Source organism: Liolophura sinensis, chromosome 6 (genome assembly GCF_032854445.1).
Source record: "Liolophura sinensis isolate JHLJ2023 chromosome 6, CUHK_Ljap_v2, whole genome shotgun sequence".
Taxonomy (NCBI): Eukaryota; Metazoa; Mollusca; class Polyplacophora; order Chitonida; family Chitonidae; genus Liolophura; species Liolophura sinensis.
In genome coordinates, this window is record NC_088300.1 from 70,284,736 (window position 1) to 70,304,891 (window position 20,156).

The following is a 20,156-nucleotide window of genomic DNA, read 5'->3' on the forward strand; positions in this document are numbered from 1 at the left end:
GACAACATTTTCTGTTTTTTTTTCCATGTATGTATTTCTAAATCCGAATAACCAGGTATACAACTTGTACACGATGTATACGTATACGATTCCCCCGTGGAGGAAGGTATGGAACATAAGCTTGCACCGCATTCAAAACGAGTTGCCCGTTATGTGTACTGTGATATCCCCACTGTATTAGTAGTAACTCAGAATTGATAAGACTGATTAAATTACAGTCCCCTCGGTGATTCTAATACCGCTAATTTCATGATGGGTCCATTGGCTGACAATTGACAAGACATAACGTGAGTTGTGGTCATATATCACGGAAAGCTATACCCCATATGCAGGTCTATGCCGAGCCGAACTGTTGATACACGTACTGGCTTTGTCAATATCACATAATCCACGTGCCGTCAAGGGGAAACTGTGACAGCCTTGGCTTTGCACAGAACGTGGTGTCTACGGAGCAGTGAGGGTTAGAGCCAGGTGAGCTAGCTATACTGAGAGCGTGCCAGAGAATCCATGTCGCGGCCTTAATAACTTCTGGCATAAGACTGTCACCAAATAACAGGAGTATAAGCGTATAGCCCATGAACGTAAACAGAAGACAGTGACCCGGGTTTTGACATTATTGTTCTTAATTACCTAGAGTGGTCAGTCATTGTCTGCCTGATGTTTGTTTACATTTGCTGACCTTCTTCTGTTGTGTACTGTATACATAGACTTGATATCAGGAATGACGACGTGAAGGACAGGTACGGAATATCCGCACTCCACTGTAGAAGAGATGGCTTCTGGAGGCTTCTGGGTGGCAGGTGAGCACTTCATTCCGTCTATGTATATAATATCTTGTAGTATTTTCAGTTTACTATATGCATGTTTAATGTTGTGTAACTACACTATATTTATATACAGTTGTAGTACACCTTTAGCCGCTTAGCTGGACTCCACATAGTTTCGCCATATACACATGTTTACGCATAGCCTAAAATCGTTTAGTATTTACTCTTGTACATGTACTATTCTGGTCATTTCCTGTGCTCTAATACAAATCTGTGGTCATAATCTTCCAGCACAAGAAGTTAAAGAAGCGAAAGCAATGCTTTTAGTCTTTTTTAAACATTGATGGTCAAACTTGAATGGCTTCTAAATCTGAGGAAATACAGTTTCTTGCGTAGCCATCGTTGCTTTTCCTAGCCACGAATGACCTAATCCATAACCTTGTGTACATATAATGTGTTCGGTGACACGCTAACTGCGGGAGATGATGCACCAATATGTCTTCTGTACATGACATAGTTGTCCTCGTATCAAACCTCACCACTATGTAACAGTCTCTATATACACTATATTTGTCCACGTACAAAACACCAACAATGATTTCAGTATATATAATAATACGTTTCCATGTATATAAAATACGTTTCCATGTATATAAAATACCACCAATATAAAGTTCTCTGAATACAACTTATGTGTGCATGTATCTAAAACAACACCAGTATGAAGGGTGCATCAATATGTCTGAAGTATAACATTCTCTGTATATAAAATACGTGTCAATGTATATAAAATACCACCAATATAAAGTTCTCTGAATACAACGTACATACCGATGTATCTAAAGCAACGCCAGTAACATGGGGGCATCAATATGTCTGAAGTATAACATTCTCTGTATATAAAATACGTGTCCACGTACGTAAAGTATGTGTCCATGTATATAAAATACGTGTCGTGTATAAGATACGTGTTCATGTATATAAAATACCACCAATATAACGTTCCCTGAATGTAACTAATGTGCCCATGCATGTGTCAAACAACATTAATTAATATATGTCTTCAGTATACAGCTTTCTTTGTACGCCATAGTTGTCCACGAGTAAAAGGCGTCAAGTCATAATCATTCATTCAACGTATAAAAAACAAAATCAATATGTCTTCAGTATGTAAAATTCTCTGCATATATCATATTTGTCCATGTACCAAACAACAGTAATTAGCATATGTCTTCAGTACATCTTTCTCTATACACCACATTTCTCTACGTATCTAAAACAACGCCAAAGTGTTTCATGTATTCTCAGTATGTACACAGTGTGTGTTAATGTATCAAAGAACGCTAACATAAATGTCTTCAGAACAGTATCCTGCATACGCCAGATTTGTACTTATGAATGATGTATAAGCTGCATAAGGATTCGCTGGAGGCACTTTATATAATAACCCGTTGTCGCTTGAAAACTGTAGGAATTCTCAGCGATCAGACAATGTTTAGCGAACGTGAACGGAAACGGTGCTCGGTATTAACAAATGTGTTTTTCTTCCTGTGTTTATGTATAACAAACCCTTCCATGTTACGTAACTATAGAGGAAAAAAAATAAATAAAAATGAAATAGAATGGAGCATCAGTTGTTAGAACGTATCAAAGTATAAATTTTAAACGCTTTCAAAATCACGTGCATCAGGTCTCAGGTGATTAGTTCCACTACTTCGGCTAGTCAGAGGGTTTAGATAGCTTTAGATTACAAAGCTGGTGAAGGGCGTTAAGTTCCACATTTGAACATGCTGACGACTGCAGATCGTTTCAATAAGAATGATTGCTTCCCCTTCCATGAGTAAACACACTTGCATGACCTTTATTCAGACATATCAATGGCACCAAGTGTTTGCTGACACATATATATGACAAACACTGTATAATGTGAACATCCACACTTCTTCGCCAAAGCGCCTATACGTATAGACACACACATGTGTATATACGTATATTCGGATGGGTAGACGCCATTACAAATTTAACGCCCCCCACCTCTCCTCTACATGACAATTATCCCTGTATATACCATATTATAGAGGCTTTGAGTAGCATAGAGGACGTTGCGTCTTCGAATCCACCTCTCGCTGACTATTCTTCAGCTTTGTCTGTATAGTTCTATCACGCCTTGTCTCGATTTGACAATGTGCACTGTATGATTACCTCCAACCTCAAATATATCCTCCAACGGATAAGTCAAATATTTTAAAATACGACGTAAAGCACCAACCGGGATAAATAAATACCAGTACTCATGCTATATTGGTATATTTGTATACGTCTACTTCAATGGCCACGCGTATATACAATACACAGAGGCTGATATTTATATAGGGGAGCCTATTACACGATTTTCCTGTCCTAATCTGTAATAAGTAGCTCGCCTTTCCGTCGGTAATCTTGCAGGAAGGTCACACGGAAATCCCATCTGGTAATCCACCTCATCTGCTAATCCGTCTGGTCTCAGCCTGCAGGGTTACGTTTTTTACCTGTACATATAATACAGTTTGAAATTACCGAAAATAGTTACCAGTGCAATGATGAAATTACACGTGTACAAATGCCAATTGGAAGACGCGATCATTTTCACAGTAATTGAAACGTTAAATATGCTGGGCGTTTCAGCGCAATAAGGGGACACAACTCTATTGGCACCATGTATATATTATGAACAGCCTCCATTATGACTTACGCTCCTCTCCCAGTGGTTATTACAATTCTTCCAGAACATTCTTCTCTGGAAGAATTATGTAGACAATAATTGCTACGAGAGGAAAGTATCGCCGACTTTAATTGCCCAGTTAGAGATAACCTCCTTTACTACCTATCCCATGTATATGTTATATATAATGTATTTGTTTGATTATTGGCCAACGCCGCGCTTAGGAATTTTTCACTTATACAATGGCAGTCATTTTTAAGGGTCGAGGAAACCGGAGTAAACCACCGACCCCTCTTGGGCGAAGGTTAGACTGCACTTACGGCCACACGAGCGACGTCGACAGCTTATTGTCACATAGGTCCCAGAAACAGTGAGAACGGGGAACCCTCCGAATTTCCTGTACAACACCGGTTTTGAACCCATACCTCGTGTCTTTTAACCATTCGTTCGGGACCCGCTCATAATTATAATACATATTTGAAGAAGACATCGAACATCCCTGAGCCATATACTATGTGGCCTATGGTGTTTGGTTCAGTTATAAGGAGCAACCTTTCCATCTTTCCCCGATAACACGTTGAAGCCAATGTGAAATAAATAGCAAGAGTAAGTAGAAATACAGTAGTTTACATGATATATGTAGTTCTGCTAAAGGAAAAGAACTCTAAAAATCGAAGTAGGCATCACTACATAGACCATTTCAAACTATGCAAAAATATACTTTCATTTATGTTTGGACTTTTTTGTGACAAGAGTTAAAGGTGTTCAAACATTTGAATTCTAAGGTGGGCTTTACGGACCATATTACCAACAGATAGGAACTCTGACGTCACATGAAATTTTCCCAACTCTGATCACGATACTGAATGTTGGAGTGACTAAGTTTTACCTATGAATAAAAGATTTCTGAAATAATGTTCCCAAAAATTCCTCACTTTTGGTGAACATGAGGAAAAAATGGTGATATGATGTCAGAGTTCCTAGATACCGTCAGCATAGCTCATAAAGTCCACCACAGTATTCAAATATTTCAGTGTCTATCAACACTCTCTATGAAATCTGAAAATAAATGGAAAATATGGCTACTGTAAAGAGCTACGGAGTGGATGGCAAAAACCTTTGTCAACTTACTGACAAACTTTCCCACGTGTGATGTTGAGGTATGTACACGTCCCATATTGGTGGAAGACAAGTGGCGAACATTAAACTGCGGGAACTGCTATGCACGAGTGTCTTCGACGGCTTATTATTCTGTTGCCAAAACCTAACGAATAGCAAAAGCGAGGGTCGCAGGTAATGAAGACTCTTAATTAATGTTGGTGCTGTGCATTCAGTCGGTACCCCTTGTATGAAGTCGTACAATGTATAAGCTAATATCGGCATTAAGTCTTATTTTTCACATACCATTCTAACGAAACCATTATATACATGATCATCGCTTACCAGCTAATTTTCAGCTATATACTGAATAAAACTTTTACTTTGATAAAAGCATTCGCACCGTTTGACAATTATTTTCAGGGAATACGACTAAAAATTAAGACTTGGTTTGAAGTTAACTCAGGATAAAACTTGTTGAACATGTAGGCACGTGCCCTGGTTATCGCGCACACATACTAAATAGCATTAATTATTAGGTTGTAACCCATGCCTACGGCATCTAGTTTGGCATCAACATCGAGCGCAGTTAATTCAGACAAGCTGGTATTTAACTCCCCATCTTGAGTTTGCCATCCATAAATTTTAACAACCATCTGGGCACGGGCAAACATGACTTTCAGTCTTGAGTTACGTGGACAACACATAACTCTACTAATAGTCTGGATTACCCTCATTAAATGCCACTTGGTCAGGATAGCGTGTGGCGGCTAACCACTCTTTGCCATCTGGACAGAATAGCATTTATATGCACCATCATGGCTGTTTGACGTAGCACCACTGGAAAGTATCCCTCTCCCTATATATAGGATCATACTATATGACGCCTATTCTTGATTCAGCCGTGCATGACTTTTATATCATCGGGAGTCTACAGCTGGTTCGTTTGCCTATAAAGCCTATTGTTTTTCCGTTCCGATCAGTAAAGAAACGCGGTCACAGGTTCGAATCCAACTCTTGCCTGATTGACTGCTGTTTTAAGTCAGAATACTTGTCAGGTACACCTGGTGAAGGGTGGTGATTTACTATATATGGGCACCCCGGTTCCCTCCAACCAGAAACACTAACCGTCCTCGCAGTAAAGGTGTAAAGTTATAGAGTAGGCCTACGACTAACACCAATCATGCTAATAAAAAGTAAACGATATAGGCCTACCGTGAGTAGAGAAGTCACTTTAAGTTAAAAAAGACATGCAGAAGAGGTTTTCATTTACTCCCAGAAATATTTTGCACAACACACAATTCTCAGCATTGTTTACCGTCTGCGACGATAATACGAGCTCACATGCACGTAGGCCTATATATACTTGTTGTCAACACAAAACCTACATGGGTACCTGAAATACGGGGAATAGCTTGGCTTGCCGCAAGCCATTCCAAACAACCATTCCAAACAGTCATTGCAGAATCGCACGACTGCACCTTATGATGAGATAAATAGACATGCAAGCATACATACACCACAATCAATACTTACAGAACAGTATAGTTATTGTCAAGGGTGAGGTTTACCTGTTTACATACAATACCTTGCAAAGTTGTGAAAAACAGTTTTAGTTGATCCGTTGTTGTTTCCTTCCACCATAAAGCTGGTCGCACTCGTGTAAGTGAAATATTCTTAAGTACGGCGTAAAACACGAAGCAAATAAATAAGTAAATGGAATAATGAAAAACGAATGTCTTGCTAACTTCTATATTGCCAGCGTGTAATTTGAGATTCGAATAACGAATGTGAAGCTAGCACGATATTCGAATAAAGAATGTGGTGGTAGCACGATATTCAATATTCGAATAACGAATGTGATGTTAGAATGATATTCAATATTTGAACAACGAATGTGGTGCTGGCACGATGTTCGAGATTTAAATAAAGAAAAACGAATCTGGTGCTAACTTTTGTCCGCTATGTGTTATTTACAGAAGCTTAGGGAATCTCAGGAAATATTTAATTCAAATTTTCTAGTACACGAATTTCCACAACAACCAATATTTATAATTGTGCATTTTCTCCTTTCAGAACTTTTAAATGTGGCGGCTCACTTAGGTAAGTCTGTTCAGATATTAACATCTGATTATATTACCTTTACTATGAGTTTGTGTGCACGGGGGTGCATGTGGGTTGGATTTCGTTCTGTAGCATTTTTCGAATTTCATTTATAGAATTATGTGAAATATTTATTTTTATACAGTACATATTAGTGATCAATCCATGCCAGAATCAACATATATAATATACTGTGGAGTTATATACAGGCATGCAGTTAACGAATTGGGTCCGTGGTTGGAATCTCATTATGTATACTCTCGAATACATTCAAGCCTACTTAAGTACGGCAAACTGAGATTAAATATAGACATAAAATAAACATAGATTTATTTATGTCATGGTTGTTAGCGATCGACATACTAAACAAGCTTGCAATGTACGAGTTCGGCCAGTTTTATGGGTGGAAAGAACTGGAGCGCTCGGAGAAAACAACTAACTTTTGGCGAGCTACTGCATGAGTAACTCTCCCACGGGTTGCAGACATCATATTGTTGGAAGGCTATGCCGATATATAGTGAACTTGCAAGATGCAAGATCACACACGAGAATTAAAAAATTGCCCACTAAATACCACCAAATTAAAAATCTTGCTGAATGAGAATTGCAGCATGGCATTCTGGAAAATTCCCAATCAGGTGGAGAACTCAACTGAATCCACGCGTTGCTCCATGATATCCCGACCAAATGAATATATAATATATCACAATGTAGAATGAAATTGTTTAACCTGAATGGGAAAAGTTTATTTGGAGAGATTTTAACTAAAACTGCATATATAGGCCTATAAGTAGCCTAATGAATGCTATCGACAGCGTCTAATTCATGAGGCTATAACCTATAGGCTATATTGTGTACGCAGAAAGGAAGCAAAGTATATTATCATAAGCCTGTATTTTCCTGTTATATGTTACCGAGACAGGGCGAAACGATGTGTCAATAAGCAGTATGCAGTGGTCAGATAAATGCGGAAAACTGATTCGAGTGCGGTTGGTGTCTGGTTTCCCGCGCGCGACTTCTGTATCCTTGCGATATACTCCGGGTCGGAAGGGTGGTATAAGTGTGCAAATGTCCCACCAAGATGAGTCGCTAGATTCTTACTATATAATCCAGTAAACTGTCGAACTCCTCAACAGAAGTAATTTTGTGGAAAATGGACGAAATAGCTGGAAACTTGCACTTGATCTGTAGCTCCTCGTGCAAGCAATGTATTAAGCCTCATTCCAGAATAACTATTCGTTTTTCCAAAACAGGACAAAAATGGTCATCATGACTTTTCACCGAGAATCGACGAAACTCCCACTGTAGAGGTTATCAGGGTGAAACCGTGTCCACAGTTTTATTTCGATACTCTACCGCTATAGGGTACCAGTTAACAGTGGAACAACACGCGTATTAGTATCAGACATAGGCCTACCATATACGTAGGGCCTACATACAACACCTGGTCCATATGCATGAGTACGTCTGCTGTACACTATCAAGGAGCGATTAGGTCTACATGTGTAATTTTTTTCGATGCAGGTGGAATAAGAATGTCTAAGTGAATTATTTATACGTGTATATACTTTTATAGGTACTTTTATAACCTCTATACAGTTCCCAGGCGCTGAACATTTTCACTTTGTAAACGTTAGCTGCATGTGCGTACATGTAAAGTTTCCCATCTGTGTTCCATCAAGTAAATCAAGTATTGCCTGGTGGACACATGTAAATTGCCTGTGATGGATTGCCAGTGGCTGTTTTGTAAGGCTTCTTGGTATTGTCATTATGTTGAAACTGAATTTTCTTAGTTCTGATTTTCTATCATTCAGTCAATGTAGCGTATATTTGTAACCATATACCCTGCTTTAAATCTATGTTGCATGGGAATGCAATAAATGAATTGGAGAAAAATTTCGACGTTTGAAGAATGTTCTTATTTTGTGAGGCCTTTACTAAAGTCTATTTTGAGATGACTGTGGCAAAATGTAGGTCGGAACTAGTGTACCTATGTCCTACCAAGAGTAGACCGCACAGGTGTTCAACTTGGATGAAGGCCCAGTCGTGTGGAGCCTCGTGCTCTGCGGTTAGTCACTCTCCGCACTGGGCAGTTGGCGTCTATGTTGATGAGGTCATACCAAAACGGAAGTTAACCTGACAGACATGGTGCCGTCGTCGCCAAGTGTTAGCTGACGGAATATAGTCTCATCAAATAAGGGAATATCTGGGGAAGATAGCCGGCGAAATGGGTATGTAAATCCACCTTTTTTCCTGTCAAAACCATGGCGATCAGCTGCGATTAATGTATGCGCGCAGGCAGCAGATAAAAGCAAAATGCCGGCAAAAGCTTAAGATCCATAAATTTTACGGTGGCTGCTTTTCGAGGGGCTTATCTTCAGCTAAAATAGCTTACCTAGGTCTGGGATCACACTCATGATTATTTGGCCCGGTTTTGCTGGGGTTTGTTTACTTGTCGCTTTTGAATCGGCACTGATTCTGTTACTGTTTGCACGAGGTAATAAGCATGAGCGACTGTGTTGGTTTAGCGATTTGATTCATACGTGTAACTGTACATAGTATCTAGCACAGCGTGCGTAACTTGCTCCAAGGTGAACTAGCCAAAATGGCGGCATCTGTACCAATGCTGCTTCCGTGGATAACTCTCAAAATGAAGACAGATAGTGTTTTATTTGAACAGCCGATGACAGTCCTATTTAACAAGCCTATATCAGAAATGCATATTTGTGAAGATTTGTGTTGTTACTACATAGGCCTATATGTTTCATATGCATTCTTGAATTTTTATACAGAGGTAGACATACCTGTATTATTGTGTGCAATGATTAGTGGTTTGCACTTAAAAAAAAAGCATTGGGAGCTATAAAGAATTGGGTGTTGCCTGTGATTGTCATTAGCCTGTTTTTTTGTTTTTTTTTGATGGTTACTGAAAAACAGATTCTTCAAAGAGTTGATGTCACTATACCACATTGCAGCACCCTATGCACTCCAAAAGCATGTTTATGATGCCAACCCCTCAGCTTCCCATCTTATTTAAGGACACTTATCGTAAATAACCTCTTTAGTAGTAAATTCATTATTATAATGTGAGCCAGCATTTGTGGAAGCCCTTATAAGTTTGCATATTAGATTTAATCACTTTGTTTGTAAACACATCATCTACTGGTCATGCATGTTTCGGGGTGATAATTCAACGGACTATGCATTCATGATCCATGTTGGAGTAAGGAAGCCATTTCCTAAACATGTCCTTAAAAGATATCTGTGCAGGAATCGAGTTATCCAGCCCTCATAACAACACAATTCGTATTTGCCCGAACACACATTCATATGCAAATGCATACATATCAATGGGACGTGTGATGTTATCAGTTTGATGGCTGCTTATAAATATAGTTCCTTATGACATGTTCTGAAATTATCTGCCTCACTGGAAATCTAATAATTCTAATTAGTCCAGGAAAAAATGTGGTACAGTAGTAAACCCTGCTTATCCCGAGTTAAAAAAAAGTTCATATTTCCCTTAACAAGAGGTTGAACTCCTGGAATTTCCATTGTTTTTGTGTTGCTTGATTGATGGAATGCGCTAGTGACAAAAGAATGCATATATTTTGACCTCAATTTTTAAGACCCAAGCAAACAGTAGTTTTTAGCCAGGTATATTTTGTGGCGTGTATATACCCTTACACTCAAAGTGGTATATAGCCCAGGAGATGTTTTGTTCTAGTTAGGATGGATGACCCAGTTTACAGGAATGTGTAACAAGCAGGATACCCACATATATACCTGTAAGAACATCAGCCCAGACAAAGATCTGTTTGTTTCATTGTCACAATGTGCATGGTGTCGGAAATTGCTTAAGTAGTGTTACAATCATGTCAAACACTCAAATGTGGTCCCACCACACCAAGATATAAGAATAAGTGTGTTTTCTGAGTGCTTTGTATATCACGTTATTACCTACATGTACGTAATCAAAATCACTCGTTTTTGTGTATTCTGATCCAACAACAGTATACTTGTGATAAACATATGAAAAGAATTGCAAACTGTGAAAGTAACAGCATTTTATGAAAATAGCTTATACAATAAAGATGCTTGTTTTTAAAAGCTATGATCACTATTTGGCACAGTTAGGATGTCAAACAAAAATTCTCATTACCATTACATACCAGTACATAAGTCTTTAAATAATGTATGGGCTTTGTGTACATGTAGATTTGTGTAGGACATATATGGTGTTTAAAGCTGTAGAACCACTGTGTATATTTGGATAAGTGTCAGAGGCTAAATTATACCTTTACCATGAAGTCCTGCTCAACTACAAGCGTATGTCCTGTAGATGTACAAATAGCGCAATGCACCAATACTATAACAAACTCAACTTAGACATTTGTGGCAAAGGTGTATGTAACAGCATGGTAAGAAAATGAGAGCAAATTTGTTCAGGGAGACAGCTTATGTATTATTTATAATATATGTCTTGGATACGCATGACAGCATAGTTTGAAATGTTAAGTTGACCTGAGGTTTTCAGATGAGAAGATATACAAAACATTGTAGTGCGTATGATTGGACTGCATATATCTTGCGCTAATAACCTGTGTTCCTTTGTATGAATCTTCAGCAATATTCAGCAATAATTTTCTGAAATGTTATCTCAGTATTTGAATAAGTAGTAATCTGTTTGTTGAAGACAAGCTGATTCAAAGTTCATATAGTATGAGCATGCATGAAAAGAAATTGTGCTGTCACATATGTAAGGGCGTACTTTCAGATATTTAGATTTAGCTGACAGGGTAAATTCAGATTACATATATACGATACGAGAAGAACCGATATACTTTACCTGGATACATTTACATGTATTCATATCATACTGTACATATCATATATATATATACATGCATATTGTACATGTGGAGGCCTCCGTGGCTCATTTGGTTGGCGCGCTGGCACAGCATAATGACCCAGGAGTCTCTCACCAAGGCGGTCGCTGTGAGTTCAAGTCCAGTTCTTGCTGGCTTCCTCTCTGGCCGTACGTGGGAAGGTCTGCAAGTAACCTGTGGATGGTCATGGGTTTCCCCTGGGCTCTGCCCGGTTTTCACCCACCATAATGCTGGCCGCCGTCATATAAGTGAAATATTCTTGAGTACAGCGTAAAACACCAATCAAATAAATAAATAAATAAGTATTGTACATGTGTAACCAAAAGTTGCATATGTTCACAACAACCTAACGTGTAAATATAAGTAAAGAACATAAATGTGGCTTGAGTATGACAGAGAGATTTTAACACACATGTGGATACTTGTCTTGGTTTTGTTTTCTCAAGTCTCATGGCTGTGTTATGGAATTACTTCACTGACCTCAAACCTATGTGGTATCAGGGGTACCCTAATTTCTTGTCTGCTGTCTTATAACTCCATGCTTTTCTCACCACAACATATTCTACTTGTATCACTTTTAGCAGACACAAATTCCTCACTGTTAAATTCCTTCACAAAGACCACAGTGTAGAAAAACTCCAACTGTACAGCAGCTGAGTCACTCTGACTTTTCTGGACAACTGTGTTCAGGTGAAAAGTTAGTTTAGATTTGCATACTCACCTTGGTCATCATCATCAAAAAGTAATTTTTTATGACATCTATTTGCCTTGTGAAAAGACACTTTTTGGGGGCGCTATATTTTAGGTCATTTACTGTGTATTGTGGTAACTCAAGGATGGATGTGGTTATATGAATGCAGATCTGTATGATTATGGTCATTGAGCATTCCTGTCTAGTTCATGTTCAAGCATCAGTACTGTAGCATCCCTATATAATAAACAACTAAGATACGGTACATGTACGTACAACATTATAGGAACTTATTATACTAACTTTTACTGTCCAAAGAATGTGCACTAAATAAAAGCAAATTCTGTAAATGCAGGTTACTGTGTTACAAGTATTAAAATGCATGTATACTCGCAGGATTTGTTGTTTTTCCCAGTTTCACTGTAATGTAGGAAAACTGTTACTGCAAATTCTCCAGTTTTGTGGTCAGACTTTGAATTAGTAACACCACAGTGCTACTTGTACATTTTAGAAATATATTAACTAAGGTACATTGCATACATTAATCTGTGTACATGTCGAATCATAACCAGTGAGTGTACATTCTTTGTGGGTGTAGTTTTGGCTAACATGTAACGGCTGCAGTCAGCTTTGGAGAGCACATATTGGTGCATGTACACTGTGCTGTATACAGTAGAGCGATGTGCAGCATGTTCTCAGAGTCACACTGTTGTGCATGCATAAGGATATAATTGTGTATTTGGGGTTGAAATGCACCTACAGTATACACATATGTACATAACAATCTGTAACATTGTGACAGGTCCCCTATTGCCCTGGAAGTGTTGACTGTGCTAAACAAGTGGCCCTGGTTTGTACCACCCTGCATACCGCTGAAGAATGGAGACAGTAGTTGTTGAGTCATCTGCTTGTCCTTAGCCCCAGAATGAGGTCAAAGATTTGGGTGTGCCCCAGATTCCGAAGCTGTGGGCTGAGGACACCATGCCTTAGCTAAACTCATTCAATATTCCTCAGCACAGTTACATGTAACTGTACTAATGTTATGTACAGAAGGTCTTTATGTGCCACCTTATGTACAAGTATACATATGTATGGTTGACTTGAGTGGGCTTGTACATGACAATTACGACAATCCAAAACCCAGACAGGCATGTTTTAGATGGTTTTTTTTACATGTGTGACATGCCCATTGCATATACACATGAAGTCTAATTCTTCAACCTTCAGCCACCTGTGCAGCCAACATTTCTAAACATTCTGAGAGAACTATGGAGAGTTTATAAAGAATTTGTGTAGCTTTATGAAGCTTGCATCTTTAATAACGTCAACAAATCATTTCAGCATCATTTTCACAATAATTGTATGCACAAATTCCACTGAAAATATGCTTTAAAGATCAAAAAGGATGATGATTGACCAGGTTATATATTTATAAAACCCGTCTACATTTCTACATTGCTCTGTATATTTTGATGTCAGAGGCATCACATGATTTATAATTATCGAGCCCAAGGAATATACATGTACATGTAAATTGAATGTAAAAGTGTAAAATGTAAGAGAAGACAGTTTAATGAAACTAAAGAACGACTGCTACAGTAGTGTGGACTGAATGGAAATATGTTAAGGGATAATCTCTTATGGTGTATGTTTACGGCCTTTATTCCTGTCACCTGCATTGTATGAGGAGAACAATTGTTATGTAGTGTGGGTTAAGCTAATGGAGTGACCCTTCCCTCCCAGACATCTGGTCTTTATTAGCAGTCAGGTACTGCAGGGTCTCAGGAATTCCACAACTCACAGTGCATTTCTATGTATAATTATCTCAACGAGCAGTGCTACAGTTACTACATGTAATTCCCTGCTGTGATCCAGTTTGAGGCGGGAGATGTGCCAGTAATTGATTTCCATGCATTACAGCATTCATATTCCTTTAATATTAACATGCCAGTGGTACAGCAAATGATGAAACCATCATCATAATTGACATGTACATGTACATTTTGCAGAATGCACTTTGTTGTAGGATTGCAAGGTTCCATGCACAATGTTTTTTTTCATCACTGTATTTAAATGGCGACAGAATGGAGGTAGTGTTATTCCCAACAAATGCTGCCATGTGTACCAGCTGAACTGGGGTTGTGTTTTTTTATGAAAATCTTGAAATTTGATGTAAACTGTGTTGAAATACCACATGCACATGTATTTCTGAAATGTGTCAGGTACTTCTTATACCACCCATGTTTATTTTTGTGATACATGAGCACCTGACCAGAAAGTGAATACTACTGATAACATCAGAGTATTTCATGGTGTTGACTGATGTGGATACCTGTGCCTTATACAGCTATGTAACTTTGTGATTTATATGTGAGACAGGTAACTGATCCAGGTGACATACTTCCCTTATTGTCCTTCACTTATTGTCTAGTACAGTTCACTTGTCAGTATAGCCTTGTTAGTGGCATTATCTCTTGAGAGTTTAATGAAATGTAATAGCCTTTGGAGCATAAGTATATTGTCAACATTCTTCCCTGTTAACTGTAGACAGGTCAGACCTACATGTAGTAGTGTGAGAGAACTGACTGGCACATGTACCATGTTGTCTTCACACATGCATGTACATCGTACAGGTGTTTTCAGAAGGGATGACATGGCCCTTTTCTGTATTGGGTGTTATCTAAACCCTAACAGAAAAAAAATAATGCTTAAGATTCAAACTGAAGATGTGCTCTTAATCCTGAATTATAAATACATGCATTGTGCAGATGCTTTGTGTTAATGGAGATTACATTAAACATTAAAACCTTGTAATAGATGTACATGTCAGTGTAAAACTGATGACCATTATGTATGGTAAATGATCTAAAATTTCACTCAAAAAAGTACACTTTTAAAGGCAAATTAATGTCCTGATATATTACTTTTGATGGTGAGGCTTATAGTTTCCAGTGGAATATCATCTATTCATACCTTCCAAACGAACATATTATTGAGGGCAGCGTAAAACACTAATCAAATTAATAAATTAATAATTCAAACAAACATCAAAATGCCTTTCTAAGACCATAAGAACTCTGAGAATTAGGCAAACTGAGCAACTTAGTAATGGGCGAAACTTTGGGCTATTTACCTTACGTGTACATACAAAATGAAACATTCTTGAGTAGGATGTTTAAAACTAATCAAATAATAAACAAATGTACTTTGTACAACTGTATGTATAACATTGTAAGGATCTTTGTTAAACCTAAGCTGTAACTTTGTACAACTAACATGCGGTTAAAGTGGTGAGCGGTGGTTATGAGGCTGGTTGTCTAGGGTACTTAAACATACAGCTGGCTTACATGCTGCACCAGTTACAGTTAAAGTGCTGTCAGGGGTGTTTATGTCAGTTGGTCTAGGCTCACAACATTACTCACTGCAGGCAAAGCGACTTGAAATCTGTGTGCCACATTACCCCCACATACAATTTCATGACACTGCTCTGTTTATCTGCAGAATAATCTAATTTTGCTGAGTGGGAGGTGCTGTTGTGTGAAATAAAAGGACATAGAGCCCAGGCAAGAGTGGGGTTTTTTTTCTTCTTCTTTTTCATGTTTTATCTTTTGATACTGTTGCACTGTGTGGAATTATGGCCGTTGGATTTAGCTAGGCAATTCATTTGCAATACAGAATCAACATACTGGCAACACATTCACTGGCATGGTCAACGTTAACAGGTTTTACATTTGAATGAGTTAAATGTTAGCTAAATACAGCCCAGTGTAAGCTGTACATGTAGCTTTAAAAGGCTTTGATATGTATTACTCTGATTGGTGTTCAGCAAGGTTAGGAGCAGTTATTACCTGACTGATCAGGTGGTCAGGGTTACAGTATGGGTGGAGAACAGGCAACAGGAAATGAGGGGAATTTAACTCACCTCTGTCCATGGTGTGTAATTGCATGAAAATCAAGAAGTTCATGTCTAGCATTGTGACATGATTCATTTGATCTAGCATTTTGATATGAATTATTTGATGGTGCCAGTAAGCATGGTTAGAGCAGTGTTATGTAAAGAGGCTATAATGTACATGTACATACATGATACTGGCTTGCAGTGTTGTGATCTATTTGATACCCAGTTTGGTTCCCTCGGGATATGGATTTAATTGTGTAACATCACATTTTCCAGGACTGAAACCAGAAATTAGGAAAATCTGACGCCTGAAACACCTTTATTTTGAGCCCTCATACATGTACATGTAACGATATGTAGACCGAGCTTCCATAGAAACCCTTGATAGGTGTACATGTATACTCTGCATGTAAATGTACAGTAATCCATCAGGTCTCAGAGTGGCATAGGAAGTTAGTAATTGACCATCAAAGAGATCAACTCTGCCGTGGAAAGGATGGAGACATAAAAGGATGGAGTTTGTTCCTAGGTTCCAGATTCCATAGATTGGTGCTGTGCTGGATTGGTACTGTGCTGGAAATACATTGTAAACCCTGGCCTTTCCATGCATGCATGCACATGCACATTGTACTTTAGCGTTATACCTGCACATTCCCTGTGAAAATTCCTGCAGAAATTCCAATGTATCCACATAATTAACATGTCTTACTAATGATGTATGACTGTGGGTCTGGTGTCAGAATGTACATGACTTGATTTATTTATTTGATTGGTGTTTTACTCTGAACTCAAGAAATATTTACATGTAACTTATTTAACGGCGGCCAGCATTATGGTGGCAGGAAACTGGGCAGAGCTCGGGGGATACCCACGACCATACGCAGGTTGCTGACAGACGTTCCCAGAGTCATTTGTGGCTGCCAAAGAGGAAGCCAGCATGAGCTGGACTTGAACTCACAGCGACAGTATTGGTGAGAGACTCCTGGGTCATTATGCTGCACTAGCACGCTAACCAACTGAGCCATGGAGGCCCTGAATGTACATGTACATGTGTATAATGTTTTGGTTAAGACATTCCAAGCATCATACAGCTACATTCACTGATGTGTTAACTTTCATTTTACATGTTTATGTGAAGAATCATCTGGATGCATGCAAGGAAATATAATTGCATAACAGATGTTTAGCAATTTCTTTGATTTATAAGTTTATTTATTTATACAGACTACCCCCCTCAGCCACGGAGGCCCGGCGTGCAATATTATGTAAGGTGTATTGGACTTTTAACATCCCTTTTATGTCACATATATTATCAAGATAAGTTCATAGAAAGGTGAATGTCAGTAAAACCTCAGGCTAAATGTGGACATATACTAAGTAAGTATATATGTTGCTGATGTATGTGATACACTGTATGATTGCAGGGGAACCAGGGAAATGTCAACATAAAGCAGACTGATAGAGTCATTTGTGGCTGCTATAATTTGATACATCCCTGTGTGATTAGGCTAGGGTGACAAGTGGCAATTGGTATAACAGGCTGTCATTTGGCTGTAATAAGGCCTCCCACTACTGAGGTCAACTGCATATGTCTAGTGCCACTAGTGATGGACAATTACTATCGTAAATTATCTAAGTAACGCTCCATGTTCATGGACATATCAGCTTATTGCTTTTGAGCTGGCACACAAGTGCAGTAAATCACTTACAGTGAGCATCATGGATTTTTTTAAAACTAATAATCCAAAAGTTGGTGAAAAGTTATATTATATAAAATTAATATTTAAAATTTATTAAGATTTATATAAAATTTCATCATACAGTTTACCAACCAATCAGCCTTCTGTACTACAGTATGTATGACAGGGCAATACAGATAAGTTTTATCTGTTGTGACACTGAGCAGGTTTATTTTCTATTTTCAGGTTTATTCCTTTTATAATGATTGATGGGATATTTAGTAAAGAGTGTAACAGTAATGAAAATTTTGCTGAAATTCACTGTATGTTTCTACTTTAGTTTATGTGCTGTACTTTGTGGGTTTACTCCAGGCTCTGCCCGGCTTCCTCCCACCACAATGCTTGCCGTCATAGTATAAGTGAAATATTTGTACAGCATGAAATGCCAGTCAAATTGAAGAATTTTTTTCCATATTGGTTTATCGGGTTTATACAGACTTGATAGCGTTACCCTACAAGGAAACCTAGGCCATGTGTGTCACATGTTGTACTCTAGTTAAATTAGAGGTGTCAAGCAATCAGTTGATGAACACATATTGCGGGCTGGCAGAAGAGAATAATGTGAATATTGGCTTGAGACCAACTTGTTTTTGACAGTCCGTGAGGACGTTTATTTGATGCATTCAAGTTTTCTCCTGAATGTATAACAGATGAATTGACAATTTCATTCATCATTAATGAATCTTGCACTGTACATGTACGAAAAAATTTATGATGTGACTGCTATTTTCTATTGTACGCCATTCAGTCTTCTTACAAATGATTACTCATTGAGATCTGGGAGAGAATTTAGATTGAACTCTGATTGTGTAGGCCAGAGCGTGATGCAAAGGTTCGAAGTGTCTTGGATAGTTTAGACTAAAGTCTATGGAAAGGGTGTGGATTGATGTCTTTTGTGGGTTTAGATTGAAGTCTTGTGATGGTTTAGATTGAAGGCTGTAGAGTTAAATGTGTTAGTGGGAGTAGATTGTTTCCACATGGTTTATGTTAAGATCTGATTCAGGAAGACAGCTGCATTAAGTCCTATATATAATTCAGGGTTTGAATTGAAGTCTTGTTAGCACAGTACAATGTTCGTTGTACAAATAATGTTTGATGTGGGAAAAATAATGGGTCCTGAAAATGGTTTCTGTGGTAAACTAGCCAGACATAATTGTATTCAGTTTGGAACAATGTCATGATGCTTCTGTCTGTGGAGGCATGTTTAAAAGAGTAATCCTTAGCCTCACTGAACAAACTGATATAAATTAATTTGGAATGGCATTTCTGTGTTAGAGGGGCGACCTACATGGGCGTCACAGGAGACCAACTGGCTGATGATTGGGTTAGTGCTCCAATTCCTAAGCTATGACCTAGTCTTGCCAGGTCAATTGCTGCCCTAACAGGATTCTCCTGAATTATAGATGTTTGGTTTGTGGTGATAGCCCTCTGAGGGGTCAGCAGCAGGCCTGGTGTAATGAAGGGTCATTCGGCCATGAATCTGCTCTGGTCAGATTTGATGGTGTCATTTAGGGACTGTGAATGGGACCATGGTCTGGATTTGTCCTCACTATAGACCATTGTCCAGTGCAGCCACTTGTTAACTAGTCAGTAGATCAGAATCAGATTACAGTGCGTCTTGTTTATAATACTGTGAGGATCAAGTGCCTCAGATCGGGACATCCTCCCCTAGAATAGTATACACTAATTCCTCAACCTTTTCACATATGAAAGAGCTTCAATTTTTGCACATTTTTAATTTGATTTTGGAGACAAAATTACCATTTTGGAATAGCCCTTTTCAGGGCTTCACAAAAACTATAATCTTATCAGTCAAGAATATGCTTGAATAAACACCTTGGAAACATGCGAAATGTTGTCCTTACAGTGCACATTGTGGTACATGTTCATGTTTTCTTGACTGTAGGTACATGTACAAATGTTTTTGATGCGCTGTGTTAACAAAAACAAATCTTCACATATACGTGTACATGCACTGTACATTTCTTTATACATTTTATTTGATGGCTGTCCGGGGCAGTGCATGTCTCTTGTCAAGTTTCCTGGCAGCAGTGGCTACTGCTCTGATAAGGGACACTTCGTACATAAACACCTATGTTTCAACCTGTACAATTTGCTTGAAGGCGTGTCCGTATTTTTGCTGTTTCTGTGTGAAAATCACATATGGCAGGAGCGAGTGTGAAATAAATCAATGGTCCATGTCGAATTGACCTGAGACTGCCAACAGAGGCTTTCAGCTCATAAGTCATATAAGGAGTGTCCAAATGTGA

The 20,156-nt window shown here is 38.4% G+C and overlaps 1 protein-coding gene across 4 annotated transcripts in view; it reads left to right on the plus strand.

Annotated features, from left to right (window-relative positions):
- The first annotated feature begins 561 nt into the window (after nucleotides 1–561).
- Nucleotides 562–20,156, plus strand: part of LOC135466463 (actin-binding LIM protein 1-like) — a 45,000-nt gene continuing 25,405 nt past the window's right edge. For 3 of the 4 annotated variants that reach the window (XM_064743946.1, XM_064743949.1, XM_064743950.1), the window contains exons 1-2: nucleotides 562–800; nucleotides 6,643–6,669. In XM_064743946.1, the coding sequence (XP_064600016.1) occupies nucleotides 773–800; nucleotides 6,643–6,669 (55 nt within the window). In that variant the 5' untranslated portion in view covers nucleotides 562–772. Of the gene's footprint in view, nucleotides 801–6,642; nucleotides 6,670–8,813; nucleotides 8,901–20,156 lie in introns of those variants that run through there. The other variant, XM_064743947.1, reaches the window with a different exon arrangement.